This window comes from Enhydra lutris, unplaced genomic scaffold, assembly GCF_002288905.1.
Source record: "Enhydra lutris kenyoni isolate GAN:26980312 unplaced genomic scaffold, ASM228890v2 scaffoldscaffold52, whole genome shotgun sequence".
Classification (NCBI taxonomy): Eukaryota; Metazoa; Chordata; class Mammalia; order Carnivora; family Mustelidae; genus Enhydra; species Enhydra lutris.
In genome coordinates this window covers 13,610,675-13,631,597 of record NW_019154136.1, presented here as the reverse complement: position 1 = coordinate 13,631,597, position 20,923 = coordinate 13,610,675, and the positions used below count along the sequence as shown (strand labels likewise).

Below are 20,923 nucleotides of genomic sequence, written 5' to 3'. Positions count from 1 at the left end.
TGGGGGGCACAGCTCTGCCTACCACGGTGCTCACGGAGCACTTGCTGACCACACGAAGAACCCATGCGGACCATCTTCTCTACACAGGCGGGCCCCAGGGGCAGCTCGGAAGCCAGGGTGGGCAGAGTGGTCAGAGGAAGGGACTGATTTCTTCTGTCCTCTGGAGACCTGACCTTTGTCACACGAGCTCAGCTGGGATGGAAGGGCTCTCAGTGGCCAGTCTGAACATCATCGCGGCACAAACAATTGTCAAAATCACCGATCGTTCCCCGGGGACCTGATGCATGTGGCTGAGGGGTAGGTATGGGCCGATGTGGGCACCCCTGGACCTCCTCCTCTGGAGGAGACAGCCCCGGCCTCTGAGTCCTCCACCATCGCTTACCAGGTGCACCTGTGACCTTGGGGGTGCCCTAACCAAACCCCCCTTCTGGACTGTGAACAACAACCTTTCCAAAGCCAGGAAGTCAGGGTCCAGGAACATGCCAACGGGGACACCTCTGCTCACCTGAACCAGCCGCTGTGTGTCCTGAAGCCGTTGAAACTCTGAGGGTCCCCATGTGTCCCCAAAGCCTCTCCCCTTCCCTTCCTCCCCCTTCTGCTCTCGGGAACCCCTCCCCATTGACATGCCCTGACGTGGCCTTTCCGGTCCTCACGCAAACTCCGGACCATGGGGAGCACACTGGGATTGAGAATTGGGTGGGGGGCTGGGTGGGGGCTTTTTCCCTGGGCCTGGGCCATCGTCACCCACGCATGTGTTTGCCACAAGGGCCACCTGCTTCCTCCCATCCCGGGAACCAGTGCTGAAGGTGCAGCGCACCCAGGTGGGCATGAGCCAGCCTGGAGACCTTCTGGCAGGTGTCGGGGTGAAGGGGTCCCTTTGGGTGGTGCAGGGCAGACACAGAGGTGGGTGAATGAAGGAATGTATGGAGTGAACGCAGGCCAGGCCCTCGCCTGCCACGGGGGGACTGAAGGCCCAGCTCCTTCCCTGCTGGGAGGGTCCTCCCGGCCACGGACGGATGCAGCCGCCTTCCTCACTGGTGCCCCCGCCGGTGGGACGCAGCGGGACCCACGACCAGGCCTCCAAGTGCAGAAATGGGGAGCTGGCTTCCTCTGCGCAAGGGCCCGAGTCCTGCCTTGTCGGGCCCGGGCGGGACAGGGCTTCCTCCCCGTCAGGCCCTCCCGCTCCACAGCCCCCCAGTGCCCCCTCCCTGGGCTGCGGCTGGGTGGAGACGCCGCGCCCCCTCCCCCGCAGCCCGTGCGTTTGGGTTTGGAGAGGCCTCAGGCTGGCGCTCCCTTCCCCCACCCCGGCGCGCCCCTCCCCCGCGCGCTGCAGGCTCCGGCGGCGAGGAGGGGGCGGTGACGAGCACCGGGGTGGGCTCCTGGCGGGTGTCCAGCCGGGTCTAGCCCCAAGCTTCGCCTCAGGCCAGGAGGCTGAGCCGCGGGTGGAAAGGCCATCGGCGGCGGCAGCGGCGGGGAGCGGGGCCGCGTCCTTCCCTCCCTCTCGCCCCGGGGCCCCTCCCCCGCACTCTGGCCAGGCCTGCGCCTCGGTTACCCAATTAGCCCAACGGCGCCGGGACCCCCACGCCCCCACATCCCTGCGCCTCCCGCTCCGCCTTGTCCCTTCCAGTCTGGAGACACGGAGCGCTCTGCCCTCTGCCGTTCCTCCAGTGGCCAGCAAAGTCCCCAGGTCCCGAAGGCCCGGGGCACACCCCTGGTCCCCCACAGGCAACCCTGGGTGGTTACCGTGGCGCCTGGTTAGTGGGGGTGGGTGCAGAGGCCCAGGAGAGGGGTGGCACAGGCCCCGTCCCCAGCAAGGCCCTGCAGAGTGGTAATCCTGCCAGTCCGCAAGGAGGGTGACCCTTGGGTGGTGGCCCAGAGGCAAGGAACCCCCGTGCAGCTGTCTGACAGGGAGCTGGGGGGCCGGTCGGCGTGCGTGGGCCAGCGGGGACTCAGAACAAGCCGGGTGACCGACTTACGATTCAGTCCTCGTGCGCTGAGCGAGGCTTCTCCGGGACCCCAGGGGCGCGGTCCGGGGTAGGGAGGCCCCAAGCGATCTTTGGGGACCCCCAGGGCCCCGACGCTCATCCATGCAGACGAGCTGTCTCTCCGGAACGCGCCGTTGGCCCTGAACCCTCGGCCTGCATCGGGAGGGGGGTGTTGGGTTCCGCGGCAGCCCCTGGACGCGGAGGATGGGATGGGGGGGCCTTTCTTCTGCACAAACTGGCCGATTCATTAACGCTCTCCTTCTGGAGGGTGCAGGTGGTAGCGGGACTGTTTTTCTAAAGACACGGTTCAGGGAAGTCGATGGCCTGTAGGGAACAGCCTCCCTGCGGCGCCCGGGAACCCCTGTGCAGATCCCACCGGGGTAAAGTGGGATCGGTCTTCCTCGGAGCTCGGGGCAGTCGAAGTTTGGGCAACGCCCCGCAAACGTTGGGCAGGTAGCCGCGCCCGGGAGCGTGTCCTTGTCTGCAGACGCTGACGACAGCGGCTTCTGGGGACGCTGCGCGGAGCCCAGCCGGGAACGAAGGCAGCGCGTGGGCATCGGTCCAGCACGGCCCGCGGGGACCGCGCTCTGTGCACCCTGCCTGTGCCCAGGGAGGCCTGGGACCCACCGTCCCCGCACCGCCCGGCGGGGGCGAGTAACTTCTTCGTCCAGGGGCTGCTAACTTCCGAAAAAATTTTCTCTCTCCACGGCTGTGGGCAAGAGACGTATTAGCTCCTTTCATGTGCATTTTGAAATGGGAGAGAAAAGGCAAAATATTTTCAGCTCGTTGCGGCTGGAGCTGATTTCAAAGCCCTCGCTGGCCTCCGTGGAAAAGGGAGGCCAGTCCAGGTTGGGGGGTGCGTGGGTGGCACAGGCAGGAGGAAGACAGGACTCGCTCTTCCCCCGTCCTCTGGCGGAGGCCCTGTGCCAAAAATGAGAGCAAAAATCAAAATACGCGCCCAAGATTTATTCGTGGAACATTAATTACCGCAGAAACTGCTCCCTGCCAAGCGGTTAATGTATGCATCGCGGAGGAGACCGGGGCATTGTTTGTTTAGCGGTGGTCTCCAGAAAACGGCCCTCTCTAGATGTCCTGCGCGCTAACCGGCTCTGCTCCTTGAAAAAAAGAAAAATCATGTTTTTCTTCAATAAAACATAGAGCAAGGGTCCGGAGATTAAATCTGAAAGTAGAGAGTTTTAATGTCCACCATATGTTACCAAGTACACGGTGAAGAAATCATAATAATAAAAAAAAAATCCCACAGAAGGCAACCGGCATTGCCTGTTACGCTACATACTGTTCAACATGCATTTTTGCCATTAGGGGGATTTTATAAAACCTCCCCCCCCCCCCCCCTGCCAAAACAAATAAATCCTGGGGTTTTATAGGAAAAGTGAAACAAAGTGGGGAGAAAACACAGACACACACACACACACCACGGAAAGTGTATTTTTCTGGGTGGGCCCTTGGACACGCACAGAGGCAGCCTACACTCGGGAGAGGAGTGAGCGCATCCGACCCCGTGACATCTTTTATGAATATTACACACGTCGGGTTTGTGGACGGGATCAATCTTACCCATTCACAAGCTGGATTAATCCGTCCTGAAAATCTATTAGCCTCGCATTGGAAACGTGGGTGTGTGCATAGATCAATGACCAGCGTAGGAGGGAGGAGGAACGCGGGTTTCTAAATTTAAAAGGGGGAAGGAGGAGGGGAGAAGGAGCCTCCCTGTGAAGGGTGGTTTGCACATCTGTAAAATACTACACTTTTGATCGATACGTATAAATATTTCATGGGTGGGGAGGGGTTCATTGTTGTTAAAACGGCTGACTCTTCAGCGAAAACCATTAACACCCCTCCCTTCTGATTATTAATAGAAACTATCTTCCGAGTTAGGCGCTGAGAAAGTAGGCCAGCCCCGCGGAAGACGGGCTCCTTGAAATGTGCCTCCTGCCCACCCTGGGATCCAAGGATGACCCCCAAGGGGCCGGAGGTGGCAGGGAGTGGGGACGAGGGCCTGGCCGGGGGTCCCCCGCCCTCCCACAGGAGTAGGGGCCCCGGATGGCCTGAAAGCCTGCTCAGCAATCCTGAGCTAAGGGCACCAAGTTTGACTGAAGGTAAATACATTCTGATTGGGAAAAGCTGCCTTTTCTGGGCTCCACGTGAAAAATTCAAGCCATACCTTTTAGGGAGGAAGTAAACGAAATACAAAATGTCTGAATATTCATGACCTCCGTCCCCCTGGCATTATAACTGCGCGAGGGAAGGAGAGAGCCCGGAACAGCACCGTCCGTTTCTTAAAATGTACCTGTTTGGGGCACAGAGAGATCATTTTGTAAAATCTGAAAATGGGAATGTCCCTGTCCTCCGGCGTCTTTAGTCTTCCCCTGAGGTCTGTCTGCACCTGGCATGCCCCAGAAGGGGTCCGGTGGAACATGGCACTGTGGTTACGGGGTCATTTGTGTCCAGAGCTTCTCCTACTAGGTGTCTGGGGGACTCGGGTTGGGCTGGAGCGAGCGTCTGGACCTCCGATAGGCACTGTGCCTTGCAGATCAGGGTCCATGGTGCGTACAACAGATAAGGTTAGTGGCCCCTTTCTTTCCTGCAGTTGGGAAAAGACTTGGAAACAGGAGAAATGCCAACACCAGCACCAGCACCAATCACCACCCCTGCGCCCGGCCCCCAGGACGCAGACGGAGGGCGAGGCCGGTTTGCTCGGTTTCCGGCCACTCCTGAGCGGCCTGTGGGACTTTTCCAGACCCGCCCGGGTCCGGGGGAGGCCGGTGGGGAGCCTGCCAGTCAGGCCTGAAGCTATGGAGCTAGCGTGAACTCGGGGTGGGCGCTGAGGCATCCTCAGCTCCTGGTGCTTCAGGCCTGACCTCGAGCTGTCCTTGGTCTCGCCCGGGTGGGAGCAGGCGGAATTTAGGGAGGCCTGATCCCGTATGAGCGGACCCTTACCCTGCGCAGCGAGCGGGGGGAGGGGGGAGCCCCCACTCTTGGGCGGCGGCCCTGGTGTCCTGGTGTGAACCCCCGTGCGTGCGTGCAGGTGGGCCGAGAACCGCTCCCGGCGTGGCCACGCTCTTCTCGCTCGCGCGTGGGAGGCTGGCGCGGACGGGACAGCGCCGGGGGACTCGGGCCCACAGACACCACGGGCGGTGGTGCAGGACCCTTGTTTTAGTGACCCTCCCACCTCCTCCCCGTTGGCCCGGACCCCTCCTCCGGAGTACAAGGTCTCTTGGCATTTTTATTTACTTTTATTGCGTTTTGGTTCCTCGTGCTGTCGCAGCTAGAACACGCTGCAAACAGCGCGCTTGTAGGAGCGGGTCAGGCGTTCCCGAACCGGGCAGCCCGCGTCCGCGGGGGTTTCTGGGCCTGAGGACGCGCGCGCGCGCGCGCGGGGACGTCGGGAAGCGAATCCAGGCCCCGCGGAGCTCCGAGCGCGCGGTGTGCGCAGCATTTGGTGAACTCAAACTTTGGAAGTTCTCTTTCCTTCCAGAAACCGGATCCCCCAGGTCTGCTCCCTCCCGCCCCCTCACGATTTCTTTTTTGTTGTTGTCGTCTTGCCGGTGTTTTTCAGGAAAGAGATGGGCTTTCGTGTGCGTCCACAAACTTCCCTGAAACGCGTTTCCTCTCTAACAGTTGGAAGCCAAAAAAAAAAAAAAAAAAAATGCATCGGAGACTCGACACCATCCACGTTCTCACGAGACCGGACTCTAAAAGCGTGTTGTCTGCTCTGTTCACGGCTCCTTCTTTCCGGGGGGCGCGCATCTAGAAGCTCGGACAAGCTCCGCGTAGGCGGAGTCCCCTCCAGACCCGCAGGGTCTGCACCCTCCCGTGTGGCCTGCGTCGCCGGAGGGCAAACGTAAACGTAACAGTTCACCAAGTGAGCCCACCCTGTGGCCTCGGCCACGGCTCAGGGTGACCAGAAAACTGTGGTGGGGACCCTCACTGCCTGGGCTGAAGTATGACGACAAACTTCAGGCTGTGGGGTTTCGGTGTCTGTCTCCAAAGAGGCAACAGGTCAAGGAGTCTCGCGCACCCCTGGCTGGGGAGGGGTGGGGTTTCAGGGCACTGCGCCCTGCAGTCAGGGAGGACGGTTGCCCCTTGGTTCCTCACCAGCAGAAAGTGGGCGTTTGTAAAAACGGTGACACCCTTTGCAGGTCAGGAGCTCTCGGAAAGGCAAGGCCTTCTAGGTGGACCAGAGAAGCTGGCTGAGGAGTCCGATTCTCTTCTGAAGGGTTTTTTTTGGAAGCAATGGGTAGCAGGGGAAGGGGCATCAGAGGTGGGGCTGCAGAGGTGTCTGGGGAGGGGGGGAGGGTTAGCCTCCAGTGTCCCCATCCAGTGCCTGCTGTGCAAGTTCCCAGAGGCTGCCCGAGGCTGGTTGGGGCAGAGATCCTGGTCAGGTAGGGGTGGTGCCTTAGGAGGTATGAGGTGGGGGACAGCCCTGCAGGGGAGCCTGGGCTGAAGGTTTGGGCCTCAAACCCCTCTTCCCTGTAGAAGCTCAGGCCTTGCAAGGCCCAGGCCCTCGGGGTCGCTGCGGCTGTTGAGAAGGGACTGGGACCCTTCTGGGGAGGGGTGGGCAGAGTTTCCAGCGCCAGATCCCTGGGGAGCTGCCCCTCTCCCGGGGCTGGTGGTGAGGGGGGCTCTTACGTGGGAAGGTAAGCAGAGGAAAAGGTCCCTGTCCCGGACGACAGGAGAAAGTTGCTGCGTCCAGGGTGTCCTCCCACAACCTGCTTCTCTCTCTGTTTCTCTCTGCTCTGCTCGCCTCGGCCCTCACTGCGCAGTCTACCTGGAAGGGAGGTCCGCTGGGGGGTGGGCATTTGGAGACCCGTGGGGCAGAAGCTCCTCCCCTCACGGTTTCGGGGGCGGCGGGTGGGGGCTCCGCCGGGCGAGGACTGTCAACTGCGGGGCCGCCCCGCGCCCTCACCCGGCGCGCCCTGCGCACCGCTCGGGGCGCGAGCCCTCGGCGTTTCCCCCGCCGCCCCGCGGCATGCATAATGCATGAGGGGCTCTTGGTAATTCCGTGTGATACCCGCGCGCCTCCGCTTTGATTAGAGGGCCGCGGTGACAAAGACCTGTTTGTTACGTTGGGAGGGCTTCCTCGCCTTTCGCCTTTGAAGTCCGGAGAAGGCGGCGGCCTCGGAAACCCCCCAGCCCGACCCCGCAGCTCACGGGGCAGAGCAGCCCGGGCCGGCGCGGAGAGGCAGCCGCGCAGAGCTCCCGGGCGATGGATGGAGGGCGAGGCGACGGGAGGAGAAGTGGGGGGAAGGAGGGAGAGGGAAGGAAGGAGAGAAGGAGGGGAGGGACGGGAGAGAGCGAAAGGGGGGAGGGGGGGAAGGAAGGAGGGAGGGAGGGAAGGAAGGAAGGAAAAGGGAGGGAGAAAGGGCGGCGGGGAAGGAGCCGGTCTGCTCCTCCTCCTCTTCCCGTGTGGCGGGGAGGACGCCCCCTGCCCCCTCCCCAGACCGAAGCCCCTCCGACCGAACCCCGAGTGACTGGACGCAGGCCCCACGATTTCCGGAGAAACCGTTCCCGTCCCCTCCCGCCGGCGGAGACCGGTGCGGGGCTCCCGCGGCGACGCGTTGCATGGAACGCGGGGTCCCGCCCAGGGTGGCCCCGGTCCCGGGCCCTGATTCACAAACGGTCCGAGCGGGCAGTGCCTCCGGAGCGCGCAGAACGAGGCCCTCCAAACCCCGCCAGCTCCCCCTTCGCCCGCAGCGCCGCCCCGAGCCGGGTCCCGACTCCCTCCGGGGTGGGGGAGGGGGAGACCGGGCGATGTGACAGATAACAGAGGGGGAAGGGGGGAAAAGTCAACTTTATTTGCAGACAGGATGACAGGCTTGACTTCCGGTGTTACCAACTGACTTCGTGGTGCCGTTGAGAAAGTGGGTCCTCCTCAGCCTTGGAAAGGGGGCGAGGGAAAGCGTGGCACAACCAGAAATACCTCGGTTTCCCCCCAAATAAATATCCTCAGCACCGGGTTCCCGGCAGGGCTGGAGAGGAGGCTGCCTCGGTCCCGCCGCGCGGACGCTAACGCGTGCCCAAAGGACCGCCGCTTACAAACCAGGTCTCCCCGCCAGCCGCGGCTGTCTCCGAGTCCGGACCCCGCGCGCTCCGGGCGCACGCGGCCTCCCAGTCCCCGGCCTCCGCGGCGCCGGCTCCTCCGAGGTCTGCGAGCCGCTTTTCGCCGCCCCCGCCGCCGAGGTTCCGGCGTCCACGCTCGGGTAGACGCGAGCCCCGTTCCTCCCCCTTTCGGGGTCCTCGAGCCGTTTACCGGTGCCACCGTGCGCACCGGCTGCCAAACGGTCGCTCCGCGGGCCGCGCCGGCGAGTTCCGCCCGTCATCCAACCGCATCTCCGAGTCGCAGCCGATTCTCCTCTGTGGATCGCGCGTCCCCGGCGCCCGGGGTCCCCTCGGCGTCTCTCCGTAGTGCGGCGCGCGCGGACGCGTCCTGCGGGGACAGGTTCCCCGGCTCGGGCCTGCTGGGCTCCAGGCAGTGCCGGCCGGCGAGGACCTCCTCACCATCGATAAGCTCCTCGAGTTCGGTTTCCTCCAGGCATTGAGGGAATGCGGGTACCTGTGTGGGGCTCCGCCGCCCGCGCCCGCTCGCGCGCGCGCGCTCTCTCCCCCTCTGCCTTCCAAAAATTGGATCTTTACCTCTCCACACCAAGGTGCACAGACGCCAAACAGTGATGAAATGAAAAGAAAGCCAATTGCCGGACTGGAGGTGGGGGAGAGATAGCGTCTCTGCGTGCGCCCGCCGCCGAGCCGGGAGCCGTAATTGCTGAAGACAGGGAGCGCGGGGGGTTGGGCGGACGCGGCCTTGTATAAATAGTGAGATCTCAAATTGAAAGGCATAAATAACAGCGGGAGGCATCTACCCTCGCACGGACCGTCCTCTCCGCGCGGGGAGGCGTGTGGACCTCAGCCCCGCTCCCAGCCAGCGCCGCCGAGCCCCGCGGACCCCGCAGCCCCGCGCAGCCATGGAGGAACTCACGGCTTTTGTATCCAAATCTTTTGACCAGAAAAGCAAGGAGAGCAGCGGCGGCGGCGGCGGCGGCGGCGGCAAGAAGGATTCGATCACGTACAGGGAAGTTTTGGAGAGCGGACTGGCGCGCTCCCGGGAGCTGGGGAGCTCGGAATCCAGCCTCCAGGACATTACGGAGGGCAGTGGCCACTGTTCGGTGCATCTGTTTAAGGACCACGTGGACAACGACAAGGACAAGCTGAAAGAGTTCGGCGCGGGGAGGGCTGCAGAAGGTAAGCTCGCCGCACGCCGCTCCGGGGCCCTCCCGGGGACGGCGTCTCCTCGCCACCGAACCCGCCCGCCTGCCCCTCGCTCCGCGCGCGGGGAGGCCCGGCGCGCCGCGGCTCGCTCAGAATTCCGCCCCAAACTCTGAATTCACAGCCACGCTCGGACGGAAAGGCCCCGGCAACCCGCCTCCAGTCTTTGCGTAAGAAAGAAAGGAAAATGCGGACACAGGACGGGAGGCGAGGGAAGCCGAGGATGGGCAGGGGCTGGGGACAAGTGCTGCTGAGGACCGGCTTCTCCCCGCCGTTGGCGCCGGGCGTCGCCGCGGGAACTTCCCCGGGTTGGGGTCCATCGGGCGAGTGAGCCTGAAAGCAGCGGTCCGCTGTAGGGGCCGCCGGGTGCGTGCCTGTCGGCCGGCCAGTCTCCCTCGAGGCTGCTCCCCAGAGCGCACGAGGAGAGATCCGCGCGCATCTCTCCCAGCGCCCACCGCCTCCTGGCGTCCCGAGCATTTCAAAGGGGCAGGCGTTAAGGACGCGCGGGCCGGTGGTCCCGGGGCGAACGCGCGCAGTCGCCTCTCCCGCCTGGTGAACCCTCTCCGCGCTGTTTCCTCTTAGGGAAAACTTTCCCCTTGAACCTCGAGGCTTGATCTGAGCTGACGCGGACCTCTAAATTAAAACCACTCCCGCGCCCGCAGGTGGCCAGGGTATGGACGCGAAGTGAAGGCCCCGGGCAGTTGGGGGGGGTGCGCGGGAGGCCGCCGGACCCCAGGCTGTCAGAGCGCAGCCGGCTCTGGTGCGGACGGACCGCAAGTCCTGGGCCTCCTTCCTTTCTGCTTCTCCGGATAACGTCGCCTTGGTTCGCCCTGCTGCTGAGTCAGGGGATAGGGAAGGTTTACGGGGGCTCTCCGAGCTGGGTAGGGGTACTCCCAACCCCAGGGTTTCAGAGCAAACAGGGCAACCAGCAGCGGTCAATCAGAGGCATAAAATGGGCTGGATTTCTTGAGGGTGGGGGGCACAGTTTGAATCTGGTGGAATGTCTCTTTTTCATTACAAAGAGGAAATAGAGAGCCTGGCCATTCGCCTCCGCAGGCCCTGTTCCACACGTTGTCAGGGTGCTGATCCTGCTACAACCAGACCTCCCGGGGACAGACAGCTCCCCTGACCCAGGAAGCCCATGCCTGCTGCTCTTGGGGACCCTATACTTGGGGTCTCCGAGGGGCAGAGTCCTAGGCCATGGCCTTGAAAAGGTGCCGATGACCCAGATGTCTTTACGAGGCCTTGACCTGTGGAAGCAGCACGCCGGCAGAGTCTTACAGATCAGCCCCTGACTGCTGGCCACCCAGGTGGCCTGGGCCTGAGCTGCCTTACCTCAGGGTTCCCCCACCCCCGGGCACTGCCGGTCACCCCTCGCTCTATCATTCACAGAGTTTGCTTTAATCAAGACACAGCTGTCGCCTGGGCGAGACTCCGGGCCTACACGGGACTTGAGAGGCTGATAGCACCCAGGGCTGATCTCCGTGGCTCCTGCCCAGTTCCCCCTCATCCTTCCTAGAGGTCGGGCACCTCCTCATCCCCCCACCCCCGCCTCCTTTCACCCTAATTACCGAGGCAGCGGACCCCAGAAAAGGGGGCCTCGGAAAGAGAGTGAGTACAGTCAGGGCCTTTCAAGAAGGAGGAAGCAGAAGGGGGTTTCTTTCCTCCCAGCTGTACCATTCCCCCTGGGCTGGGTGCACAGACCCCTGGCAGGGCTCACCCCAGGTGCATTTGTAAAACGGGAGTGAGATGAAAGTCTGGGAGATCTTGGGGTTCCAGAAGAAACCTGGAGGTCTTGGGCTCCTGCACCACGGGTCCCACCTTCCCGAGCATGGGAGTCTGTGTCGCCGGTTCTTAAGAACTTTGAAGGCCAGCCTGTCAGCTGGGATCAGTCCCTGGGGTCAGACTTCAGAGACAGGGAGCAAGGAAGAGTTGGGGGCCACCTCTAGGACAGGATTTGTGACTGGGAAAGAAAGAGGGTGTTTCTGGCAACGCGATGCTTTCAGGAGGTGGAAGGGGAATTAAAAATCCAGGTTGGGGTCAAGAGCCTGGCGGTCAGGAGTCTTGATGGAGAGGCAGACTCAGGACAGGGCTTCTGCTGTCCAGCTCCGGGATCCTGGTTGGGGAAGGAGGGTAGCAGGATTGCCCGTCTCGCCACAGCCGCTTTCGGTCTTTCCCTCTTGGTAAGTTTCTGGGCAGGGAAATGGAGCGGCCTTCTCTGCTTCAGAAGCTGGGGCTGTGCGGGCAGATTCTGCCAAAGGCCAGCCTCTTCTTGACACCCGGGACATCCGTTTAGGGCACGGAGATGCTCTCTGCCTGTGTCCAGCAAGTTCCGCTGGAGAGAAAGCCCCCAGAGACACAGGCGGCCCAGCACCCGCCTGTCAGCCATAGGTTGGGAGGACTGCCTTTTATTTTTACATTTCTGAACTTGGGGAGGCCCTGCGTTTCCTAGAAGAGGGAAGGAGAGGCCTCTGAGTTGGAATCGAAATACTGACCTTCTTACCGGATGCTGGAGCCCCCAGTCGCCTCCCCCCAGCAAGTACAGATGCTAACATCGTTTTTTGGACTAAGAAAGTACCACTGTTGGGGTCCTGGTGGGGTGTGTGTGTCACCGCGTGTGCATATACGTGAAGCAGAGGAGAGTGAGAGAGGTCCAGCAGGAGGACCCTGCTCTCCCATGCACCCCCAGACCCCACACTGTGCATAGGGTAGGAGTTTTGGTCTCATGCTCTGAAAAAGAGACCAGGGTACGGGCCTGGCGCGCTGAGCTCCACAGCCTCGGGGAGGGAGGCTCCGACCCGCCTGGCACGGCCCATGTCCTGCGGCCCAGCAACCCAGGGGCAGCGGGGTTTCCGGGCCTGCAATGCAGGCTGGCCCGGGCCTGCCTCGCACCCTTCGCGGGACCCACACTCGGGCCATTCTGCCCAAACTTCTTTGACTTAAAATAATGCTTAACACCCCAGTCCCGAGAGGCAGGGGGAGAGAGAGAGAGGAGGTCAGGTTATGTCAGCGTGTCAAGAGGCAAAGTGGCAAAATTAAAGAAACCGTGGCGAGATGAGGGCCAGAAACCCCGCGCCGCCCATGCCCGAGTTGAAAGCAAAGAGCGTGCGTTCCCCTCGTTCCCCTCCAGTCCACTTTATCTACCTGACGCTGCCCCGCTGTCGGGGCGCCTTAGTGGCTGGGGCCCCGTCCTCCGCTCGCACACACTTGGATTTCAGCCGCGTGGCGCAGAAGCCTGCGTCGCCGGCCTCCTCCTCTCGCGCGCGGCCCGCGGGGACCGGCAGGGCGCGCGGGGGAGCCTTGCGCGCTCAGCCCCGTGCGCTCGGCCCGCCCGCAGGTATGTACGAGTGCAAGGAGAAGCGCGAGGACGTGAAGTCCGAGGACGAGGACGGCCAGACGAAGCTGAAGCAGCGGCGCAGCCGCACCAACTTCACGCTGGAGCAGCTCAACGAGCTGGAGCGGCTCTTCGACGAGACCCACTACCCCGACGCCTTCATGCGCGAGGAGCTCAGCCAGCGCCTGGGGCTCTCGGAGGCGCGTGTGCAGGTAGGAGCGCGCGGCCCGGCCCGCCACCTGGGCCTCGCCGGGCCGCGGGGCGCGCCGACTCCGCCCGGGCTGCAGGCCTTTCCCCGGCGGCCCTCGCCGGCGGGTCGTACGGTTCCTGCGAAGGGCGAGGCCCCTGCACTTCAAGGTGGTGGTCGGACATCGGGAGGTCTCTTCACCTCTCTCCACTGTTTCTGTTCCCCTCCTCCTCCCTTCCGAGGCCCCAGGCCCCCTCCCTCCCGCTCCAGGGAGGGGAGGCGAGGGGCGAGGTGGGGGGAGTCGCGCGCACGGGGCATGTTGATGAGCTCGGCGGCTGCCCGCGCGGGGCCGGATTAGCCCGGGCGTGGGGGGCGCGGGGCGGGGGGCGCGGGCGCTTGAATTCATGATGTCCCATCTGCCGAGCCGCTGTCTGCGGGGGCCCTGGGCGTGCCCAGCACGTGCGCGGAGGGGACGGAAGGGACGGTCTGGCAAGCCCTTCCCGGGCATTAGCAACTTTAAGTTAAATTGATTAATGCATTTATGGGGGAGGGTGGCAGAGACTCGCCTCCAGCTCGCTTCCTCCGGGGGTAACGCAGACCCCACCTGGGAGGTCGGGCCTGGAGCTCCCCGGCCGTCCTTCTTCAAGGCTCTGAGCAGGACAGCAGCGCCAGGGAGAGCCAGGGAAAGCGGGTCAGCCTCTCAGGGCTCTGGGGACTGGTTTTAAATAAACGGAATTAATATGGCCAAGCGGGGAGGGGTCCGCGTGAACAGCACAGCGCCCTGAAAGCCCCATTTCCCCGTTTCTTACAAGACCAACACAGCCCAACACCACGTCCCCCCGTGCTGACTTGCAAAATGAAAACACAAACGTGTTTTGCAGATACTGTTACGGAATCTTTAATTTGAAAAAAAAATTTTTTTTTTTTTTTTTTTGGATCTGAGCCCCCCTTGCAGCTTCCCATGTGGCTGCCGTCAATAATAGGTTTTCTTAAGTTGAGATGTAGTATCCCGCAGCCATTTCCAGCTCTGGTCCCCAGAGCCGGCAGACACAGAGCCTCCCTACAAGATGGGACCCATGTGCGGGCGCAGAGTAGGTCTGGACCGCCTCGTCCCCGAGGGTCCAGGCGGTTGGGACCTCTGTGGCCATCCCCGGCAAAGAGAGGTGGCCCTCGCTGCCGCTCAGGGTGTCTTTTCCCACCGGCCACCCTTCTCGGGGAAGATAGATGACGCTGCCCCGTATAAATTAATGAAAAGATTAAACTTTCGCTGAAGGGGACATCAACTTTTATGTCATCTTCCCGGTGTCTCTCGGCCTGGGTTCTGTAATATCTCCCAGGCCTTGATGTACTGTTTCTATAAAAATAAATTACTTCTAATTTAATTGTCCACTATTTCTTTCAGTAGTCTATTACCGAACAACACCTTAGCACGAGGGACGGAGTGGCAGGAAATTGGTTCTTGGGTGCTTTGCGGACCTTGAGAAAGCCCTAAAACATCAAGGGGGGGCGAGGGGGAGGGGCGACGTGCGTGGAGATCGTGCAGAGGTGCATTAAAATTTAACGACTGTAAATAATCATAAAAACAAACACAGGGATGGAACAGAAGGAATCATTTTCTGGTGGCCACGGGGAAAAGCGTCGCAGGATGAAGGGGAGGCAGACGGGCTCATAAAAATCAATTAGTGAAAACGAATGGGTCATCCCGCGGACAGCCCAGAGGTCTGGGGGCGGGGGGAGCAGCGAGCGTAGGGGGCCAAGATGGGACTCGGGCTTGATTCCCGTCTCCGAAGTGTTCGGTAATCCTTTTCGGTACAGCCTGTCCCGGGTTGTTAAAGGATAGAGTTTCAATTTAGTGTGGAAATTTGCTGTAAATAAATTGGGGATCCTATGGAAGCTGGTCCTTATTAACCTTTTATTTTTAGTGTCGCTGTGGCACCTCGTATCCCACAGCTGTCAGGGTTATAATGGAAAGTTATGAGACCACAGTGAGGGGCAGGAGGTAATTTAATTACAACAAATATCTTCGGGTTTATGGCGCAGAGCTAAATTAAATGTCATTATTCACTGTCTGTAATGGAAATCAAAAAGAAATCAGATTACACCATTTGTGAAAGAAATCAGTGACTAGCCCTTAATGAAGATATAAGCCCTAAACCAGTGTACTGTACTTTACTTAGCATATTCAGGACTAATTGGAATTGATCGTGAATCACCCCAAGACTGATTTATTATCGCTTCGCGCGCGCGGGCTAATGCATCACTTTTCTTCATAATCGCACCCTCCTCCCCCCCAGAGCCCCCCACCCCTCACTACCCGCGCGGGGAGGAAAGCTAGCTTCGCTTTCCGGATTTACAGACGATTCTGTTTTTGAAAAGTGCCCGCACAGGGGGCAGAACTTGCCCCGGCCTCCGTCTCCTGAATGCCCCGAGGAGAGGGAGGGGTCGCGGCCGGGTCCCAAGGGGTCCAGTGCGATCAGGGGTGCTCCTGGGGGTGGGGGGAGAGTCTGATGCGGAGGCTCCTTGTGGGGGTGGGGAGAGGAGGAATGTCAGCGCAGGCTTTGCAGATGCGAGGAAAGGTTTGTGGACCTTGGGGTGCGGAGCAAGGGTGACAGTGTCGGGATAACTTTTCATGGGAACGTGCTGAAAGTTTTCCGAGCTCCCTGTAGCCTGTCGGCATGAGCTTCTGGAAAGCCAGTTCTTAAGGGTGGGTGGGCGATAGCCCAGCCCTGGATAAAAACCCTCCTCTTAAGAGTCTGGAGAGGCAAAGTTAAGGTTTCTAATCTGGGTGTACAGAGGATCCTGCCCTCGGGCAGTGGGGGTCGGGAAGCAGCCACACTCTGTGCTTGCAGCCGGGGGAGTGGCCCGAGGGAAGGGTTTCTTGGTGCTAATTATCCTGCGTGGGCACTGACCGCCATCGCGGCCGTGAGGGTCAGTGAGAGCGGCGAGAAAGCTTCCGGAGGAGAAAGCCTTCGGAAAAACTCAGCGGCTGAGAATATGGACGGAGGGGCCTCCAGATTTCATGAGGCACAGCCCGAGGGACCCTGTGCTCAAGGACCTGAGCTGTCTGGAGGAGAGCGGGAGCTCTTGAGAGCGGGGAGGGAGGAGGAAGCTTTTTGGGGGGACCCTGTGCGCCCAAATTTTGACAGCACACCTGTGCGTCTAGCTGCACTGAGGAGGATCCCACTAATATCCTTTCTCCAAGAGTTAGGTGTTTTGTGTGTGTGTGTGTGTGTGTGTGTGTGTGTGTGTGTGTGTGTTTAAGAGAGGCTGGTGCCGGAAATTATGGGGGTGCCCCCATTTTATGGATCCAGCACCTTCATGACTCCTTAATATTAAACGGGACCTTCCTGGCTTCCAAGGAGAACATGGACGTTTCTGGACTCAGGGTGTCTCCAGTTTGGGGGAGGGGCTGCCTTTGAAGCTACTTGTCAGGCCGTGCACCCCCTTCCTTGGTGGCTAAGGTCTGCCAGGGAGAAGTTCAGGCTCTCCCAGGGGCTGGCAGAGTGGAGGAGGGAATGCCCACCCCATCATGGAAAGTTCTCGAATCTGCCCGCTGTGGCAGCACGCACGCCTTACTGCATGTGGGTGTCGAGGCTCCTGGCCTTGGGGATCAGGCAGGCTCAGAAGGGAGTTTGGCAACGCTCAGCTGTAGGTCTACCGGTCCGGCGAGCGCCGGGTTGGGAGAGGAGAGGGCGCAGGAGAGGGCTCTACTGCGCCCTGAGCGGCACCGGCCTCTGCGCCCCGTCTGCGTGGGACCCGCGTGCGCCCCGCCCCCGCGCCTCGTCTACCCCGGTGCCGGCGCGAAGCCCCGCTTCAGAGGCCGTGGGGCTCACGGGCCGGGCGCGCGTGTCTGCTCTGTCCCCAGGTCTGGTTCCAGAACCGGAGAGCGAAGTGTCGCAAGCAGGAGAACCAGATGCACAAAGGTGGGTGGCACGCAGGCCGGCGGCGGGCGTGGGGCGCGCGCGCAGGGGCCTCCTGGGCGCGCACAAGACCGCGGCGGTCTTCAGGGCTCCTTTCTTCCCTTGCAGGCGTTATCCTGGGCACCGCCAGCCACCTGGACGCCTGCAGGGTGGCGCCCTACGTCAACATGGGCGCCCTGCGGATGCCATTCCAACAGGTAGCCCGTTTTTCTTCCTTCTGAGCCGCGCGCGGGGCCCCGCCACCTCCCCGCCTCCCTGGCGTCCTGCCTCCCCCGGCTGCTCCCGCCCCCGCGGAAGAAAGGCTGCCGCCTTTACAAGGCGGCATTTATAGACCCGTTGGCACGTATTAAAATCACGCTGTAAAACTCCAAGGCTCACCTTTGGAGGGCCAGGGTAGAAACCCAAACACGATTTTACAAAAATGGAGTGAAAAAATTAAAAAAAAAAAAAATCCCACCCACCCAGGCTTCCTGCTTGGGGGTGGAGGGGCGGGGTTGCTCGCACTTGGGTGTGAGGTCCTGTGTGTGTACCAAACCCCAACTTGCCTCCCCCATGGCCTCGAGGGGGCTGTCTGGGCCCAGGCTGTAGCCGAGCCTGGCTCCCCACCTCCCAGCTGGGCTCCTGGGGCTCAGGGTCTGGGCATCCCCGCGGGCAAGAGCTGTTCTCCCTGTACAGGAGTGGCTAGGGTGTCCGAAGGCCCCGGGGCTGCGTTCGGCTTGGGACCAGCTACTGGTGGATGCTGGAAGCTGCGCGGGGCAGGCGCCCACCCTCAGGGTGAGAGCACAGAGCCAACGCGCGCTCCGTGCCTCTCCCCAGCGCACGACCCTGGGGTGCGCCCCTTGGCGATCCAACGTTGGGGGGTGTGGAGCACTTACGCTGCGGGGAGCAGGGGTGTTCTGGGAGGAGTGGAGGCGTGACCACTCCCCACCCCCTCAACCCCTCCCCCACCCCCCACGGAGCTGTTTTGCTCCAAGGACCAGGCTGGGTTTAAATTTGGATCGGTGTTTGCTGGGGGCCCCTGCGGGTCAGCTAGGGAGTGGGTGGTGGAGGGCGTTATCACTAGACACCTGAGACTTAGAGCGGCTGCTGGAGCCCGGGGCTCTCCGACTCAAGGTGCCCAAAGCGGGAAGGACTCCAGCGCATGCGTGGGGTCCCTCGCGTCTGGCCTCGGCAGCCCCCTCCGCGCCGTCTTCCGCCCCTGCTGCACTCCTTCCCCCGGAGCGGGGCGGCCTCCCCGCATCACAGAACTGCTCCCCGACTTGGGGTCAGCCATGGGGTCCCGCCAGAATTAGGCCGTTGGAACATGGACAGTCGGTCGGTCGTGCTCCTCATGGGTTCGAAAGACGACCCGGGAGGGTGTGTGACGGGGGTCGAGAGCCCGGCTCAGGGACACCTCACAGGTTCAGAGACGTTGAGGCTTTCGCGAGGAGGGGATGCCGGCGAGGACAAGGGTGTGGGCGCCCCAGGGGCGGGCGGGTGCGCAAGATGCTGAGATCCTCCAGATCTCCCCGCGCGGAGCAGCCAGTGGCCCCCGCGTTCGCGCGTGTCCAGAGGACAGTCTGACTCCCCTGGCTGGGGGGATGGTCCCCGGGTGCAGGAAGGGGGCTCCCTAGGGCCCGTCGGGGCGGGAAAGGCCCGTCCGCAGCCGGCCTAACTGCCCGGTCTGCCCCGCAGGTCCAGGCGCAGCTGCAGCTGGAAGGCGTGGCGCACGCGCACCCGCACCTACACCCGCACCTGGCGGCGCACGCGCCCTACCTGATGTTCCCGCCGCCGCCCTTTGGGCTGCCCATCGCGTCGCTGGCCGAGTCCGCCTCGGCCGCCGCTGTAGTGGCCGCCGCGGCCAAAAGCAACAGCAAGAACTCCAGCATCGCCGACCTGCGGCTCAAGGCGCGTAAGCACGCCGAGGCCTTGGGGCTCTGACCCGCCGCCAGCCCCGCGCCCAGCCCCGGCCCCACGACCCCTCCCGCGCTGCGTCCTGCACTCGACCCCTCCGCGCCCCCGGACGGCCGCACGGAAGCCCCGGAGCGAGGGCGCGGGCCCTCGCGCAGCGGCCTCCCTGCCTGGGGCAGCCCGGGGGCCCACCACTGGCCCAGGGCGGGGGCCTTCCGGGACCTCACGACCCCGCCAGACCCTCGCCGAGACTGTGCGGAAGAGAGCAGGTGAAGGTCAGAGCAGCCAACCCAGCCCTCGGCCGCGCGGTCTGTGCGTCCTGGGACCCTGAGCCCCGGGGAGCCCCGCGCGTCCTCCTCTGCTGCTGGCGCCCCTACCCTGTGCATGCGGCCTCCTACCCACCTTGGGAAGACCATCGAGTCGACTCCACGCAAAGATCTGGGGCTGGTCTCCGCGGAAGACGCCAGTTCTCGGTTGCCAACAGTTTTACGCACTGCCACGAAGTTTTCATCCGAGGAGAGGAGGAGGGGAAGGACCGGTCTGGATTGCAACGTGGACTTGCGCCTGCCAGGCTAGGGACCCCGTGCTCTGCAGCAATAACGAAACGCGTCTGCCCACCGACCTCCTCGGGACAAGGTGGGGAGAGGGTGGGGGAGACGTGAATCTCCCACTGGTGTCCGTACTTGGGGGGACCTCCATTGCCGGTTTTCATGCGCACGGCTGGTCCCCGAGCACCGAGTGTAGGATTCCTTCTTGTGCCATAGACCAGGCGACTTTATAACTTTTCCAGTATTTGATTCCCGAATTGACTTTTTCCCCACCCTTGGGCTGTTTTACCGAATTCAGATGCAAATGACGCCTAGAGACGCAGGGGCGCGTGGTTTTTAGGTATAATACTGAGGCAGCGTTAACTTTAGTCAAATGCAATTAAGTGCAGTAAAAGTGCAATACTGTAAATGTTATAGATTTAAAAAAAAAATAGCCGTGCACTCTTGACCCTGTCAGCTTTGGAACTGCGAGGGCATTACCGCCTCCTGTGTGCTGCGGGCCTGGCGGGCCGGGGGTGGGGGGTAGGGTGGGGAGGGCATCGCCAAGATGACAGGGGGCGGGTGGTGCAGGGCGCTCGGAATCTGGAGGAGGGGAGGTGCGCGGAGTGTGATAAAGCAGGACGGGGTGGGGGGAAGGCCAGGACGTGAGGCCCGTGGCAGAGCCGTTTCTGGGAAGAGAAGGGGCTGAGACAGGCCCTTAGGGCGGTAACTTTGGAGATCACGTTTTGTAGGGGTTAGTCTGTTCCAGGTTCGATGTCTTCCTTCTCCCGGCGTCCCTCCCCTCCCTCCTTGCCCCGTCCCCAGGACTGAGAAAGCACCAAATAGCGAATTATTTTAGAAGCTGGTAGCGGTGGGAAGCACACTTGACAGGACAGAGCCAAAGCATTAGGGTCCCCAGCGACGCACCTGGGTGGCGGACAATGTGCTTTGCACCTCGTGTATGGGGTCTGGGGGGCAGTGCTGGTGGGGTCTGCCAGGAAGAGGAAGATAGGACGCCTGCGTTTTTGCCTTAGTCCCCGAGGCCCGCCCAGACGGAAGCCGCTTCCCCCATTGTTCCCACCGTTCCTCACGGGCCACCCCTGGCCTTTCCGGAACTCCCGTGGTTCACTCTGATTCCAGAAGAGGTTTTGATCCGTCCAGATCTGGCGATGGCGATTTTCTTTCCTTCTCCCTGAACTTTGGTCAATTTTTCTAAGAAAAAATAATTTTTCCCCCCATCCACGTAAGGGAACATTTTCTACCTTTTCATGGAGCTGAACTGTGGGTGCATTTGGACAGGTCACATTGGGGTCATCTGAAACTCTTTATACAAACCGAAAGGCCCCTTCAGCTCCCCCCCCCAGACATTCATGCGTTACACAGTTACCCTCATACATGCAGTTTTTAAACAGCTGTGAATTAAACAAACAAAAAAAAGTTACTATAAATAAGCTGGAAATGTCCTTTAAATGCAAACAGTGCATTTCGAATCCCTTAAAGCTAGTGGCACTCGTCCTAAAATTGAACACTTGGCAAAGGTTTGCAAGTAGAATGTGTACATCCCTATTTTTTTTTCTTTCAAAAAACTTATAATCACTTAAAAAAAAAATCTAAACAGAATCCTCAATACCTCTCCATCCCCAACAGAAAACTCACAGCATGTGAGCAGAAAGACACGGGGTCGGATCCCTGCAGAATTTGAAGTTAGAAGATAGGGCTGCACACCCTTGCCCTATGGGAGGCTGGTAAAATGAGGCCTGTCGGATGGCGGGCCCTTAGTGCTTGTTTTCGCTTTT

At 61.5% G+C, this 20,923-nt stretch overlaps 1 protein-coding gene across 1 annotated transcript; it reads left to right on the top strand.

The window, feature by feature from the left end:
• The first annotated feature begins 8,968 nt into the window (after positions 1-8,968).
• On the top strand, positions 8,969-18,630 carry LOC111157189 (short stature homeobox). Its single transcript, XM_022518478.1, has 5 exons — positions 8,969-9,245; positions 12,607-12,815; positions 16,656-16,713; positions 16,819-16,907; positions 18,385-18,630. The coding sequence occupies exons 1-5, from the start codon at positions 8,969-8,971 to the stop codon at positions 18,628-18,630; spliced, it is 879 nt and encodes a 292-aa protein (XP_022374186.1).
• The last annotated feature ends 2,293 nt before the right edge of the window (positions 18,631-20,923 follow it).

What these genes read in the sequence shown, in the direction of transcription:
- LOC111157189 (XM_022518478.1), top strand. Translation starts at nt 8,969, where the DNA reads ATGGAGGAACTCACGGCTTTTGTATCCAAATCTTTTGACCAGAAAAGC. An exon ending in CGCGGGGAGGGCTGCAGAAG is followed by an intron (nt 9,246 to 12,606) that starts GTAAGCTCGCCG and finishes GCCCGCCCGCAG; the next exon opens with GTATGTACGAGTGCAAGGAG. An exon ending in TGCGGATGCCATTCCAACAG is followed by an intron (nt 16,908 to 18,384) that starts GTAGCCCGTTTT and finishes TCTGCCCCGCAG; the next exon opens with GTCCAGGCGCAGCTGCAGCT.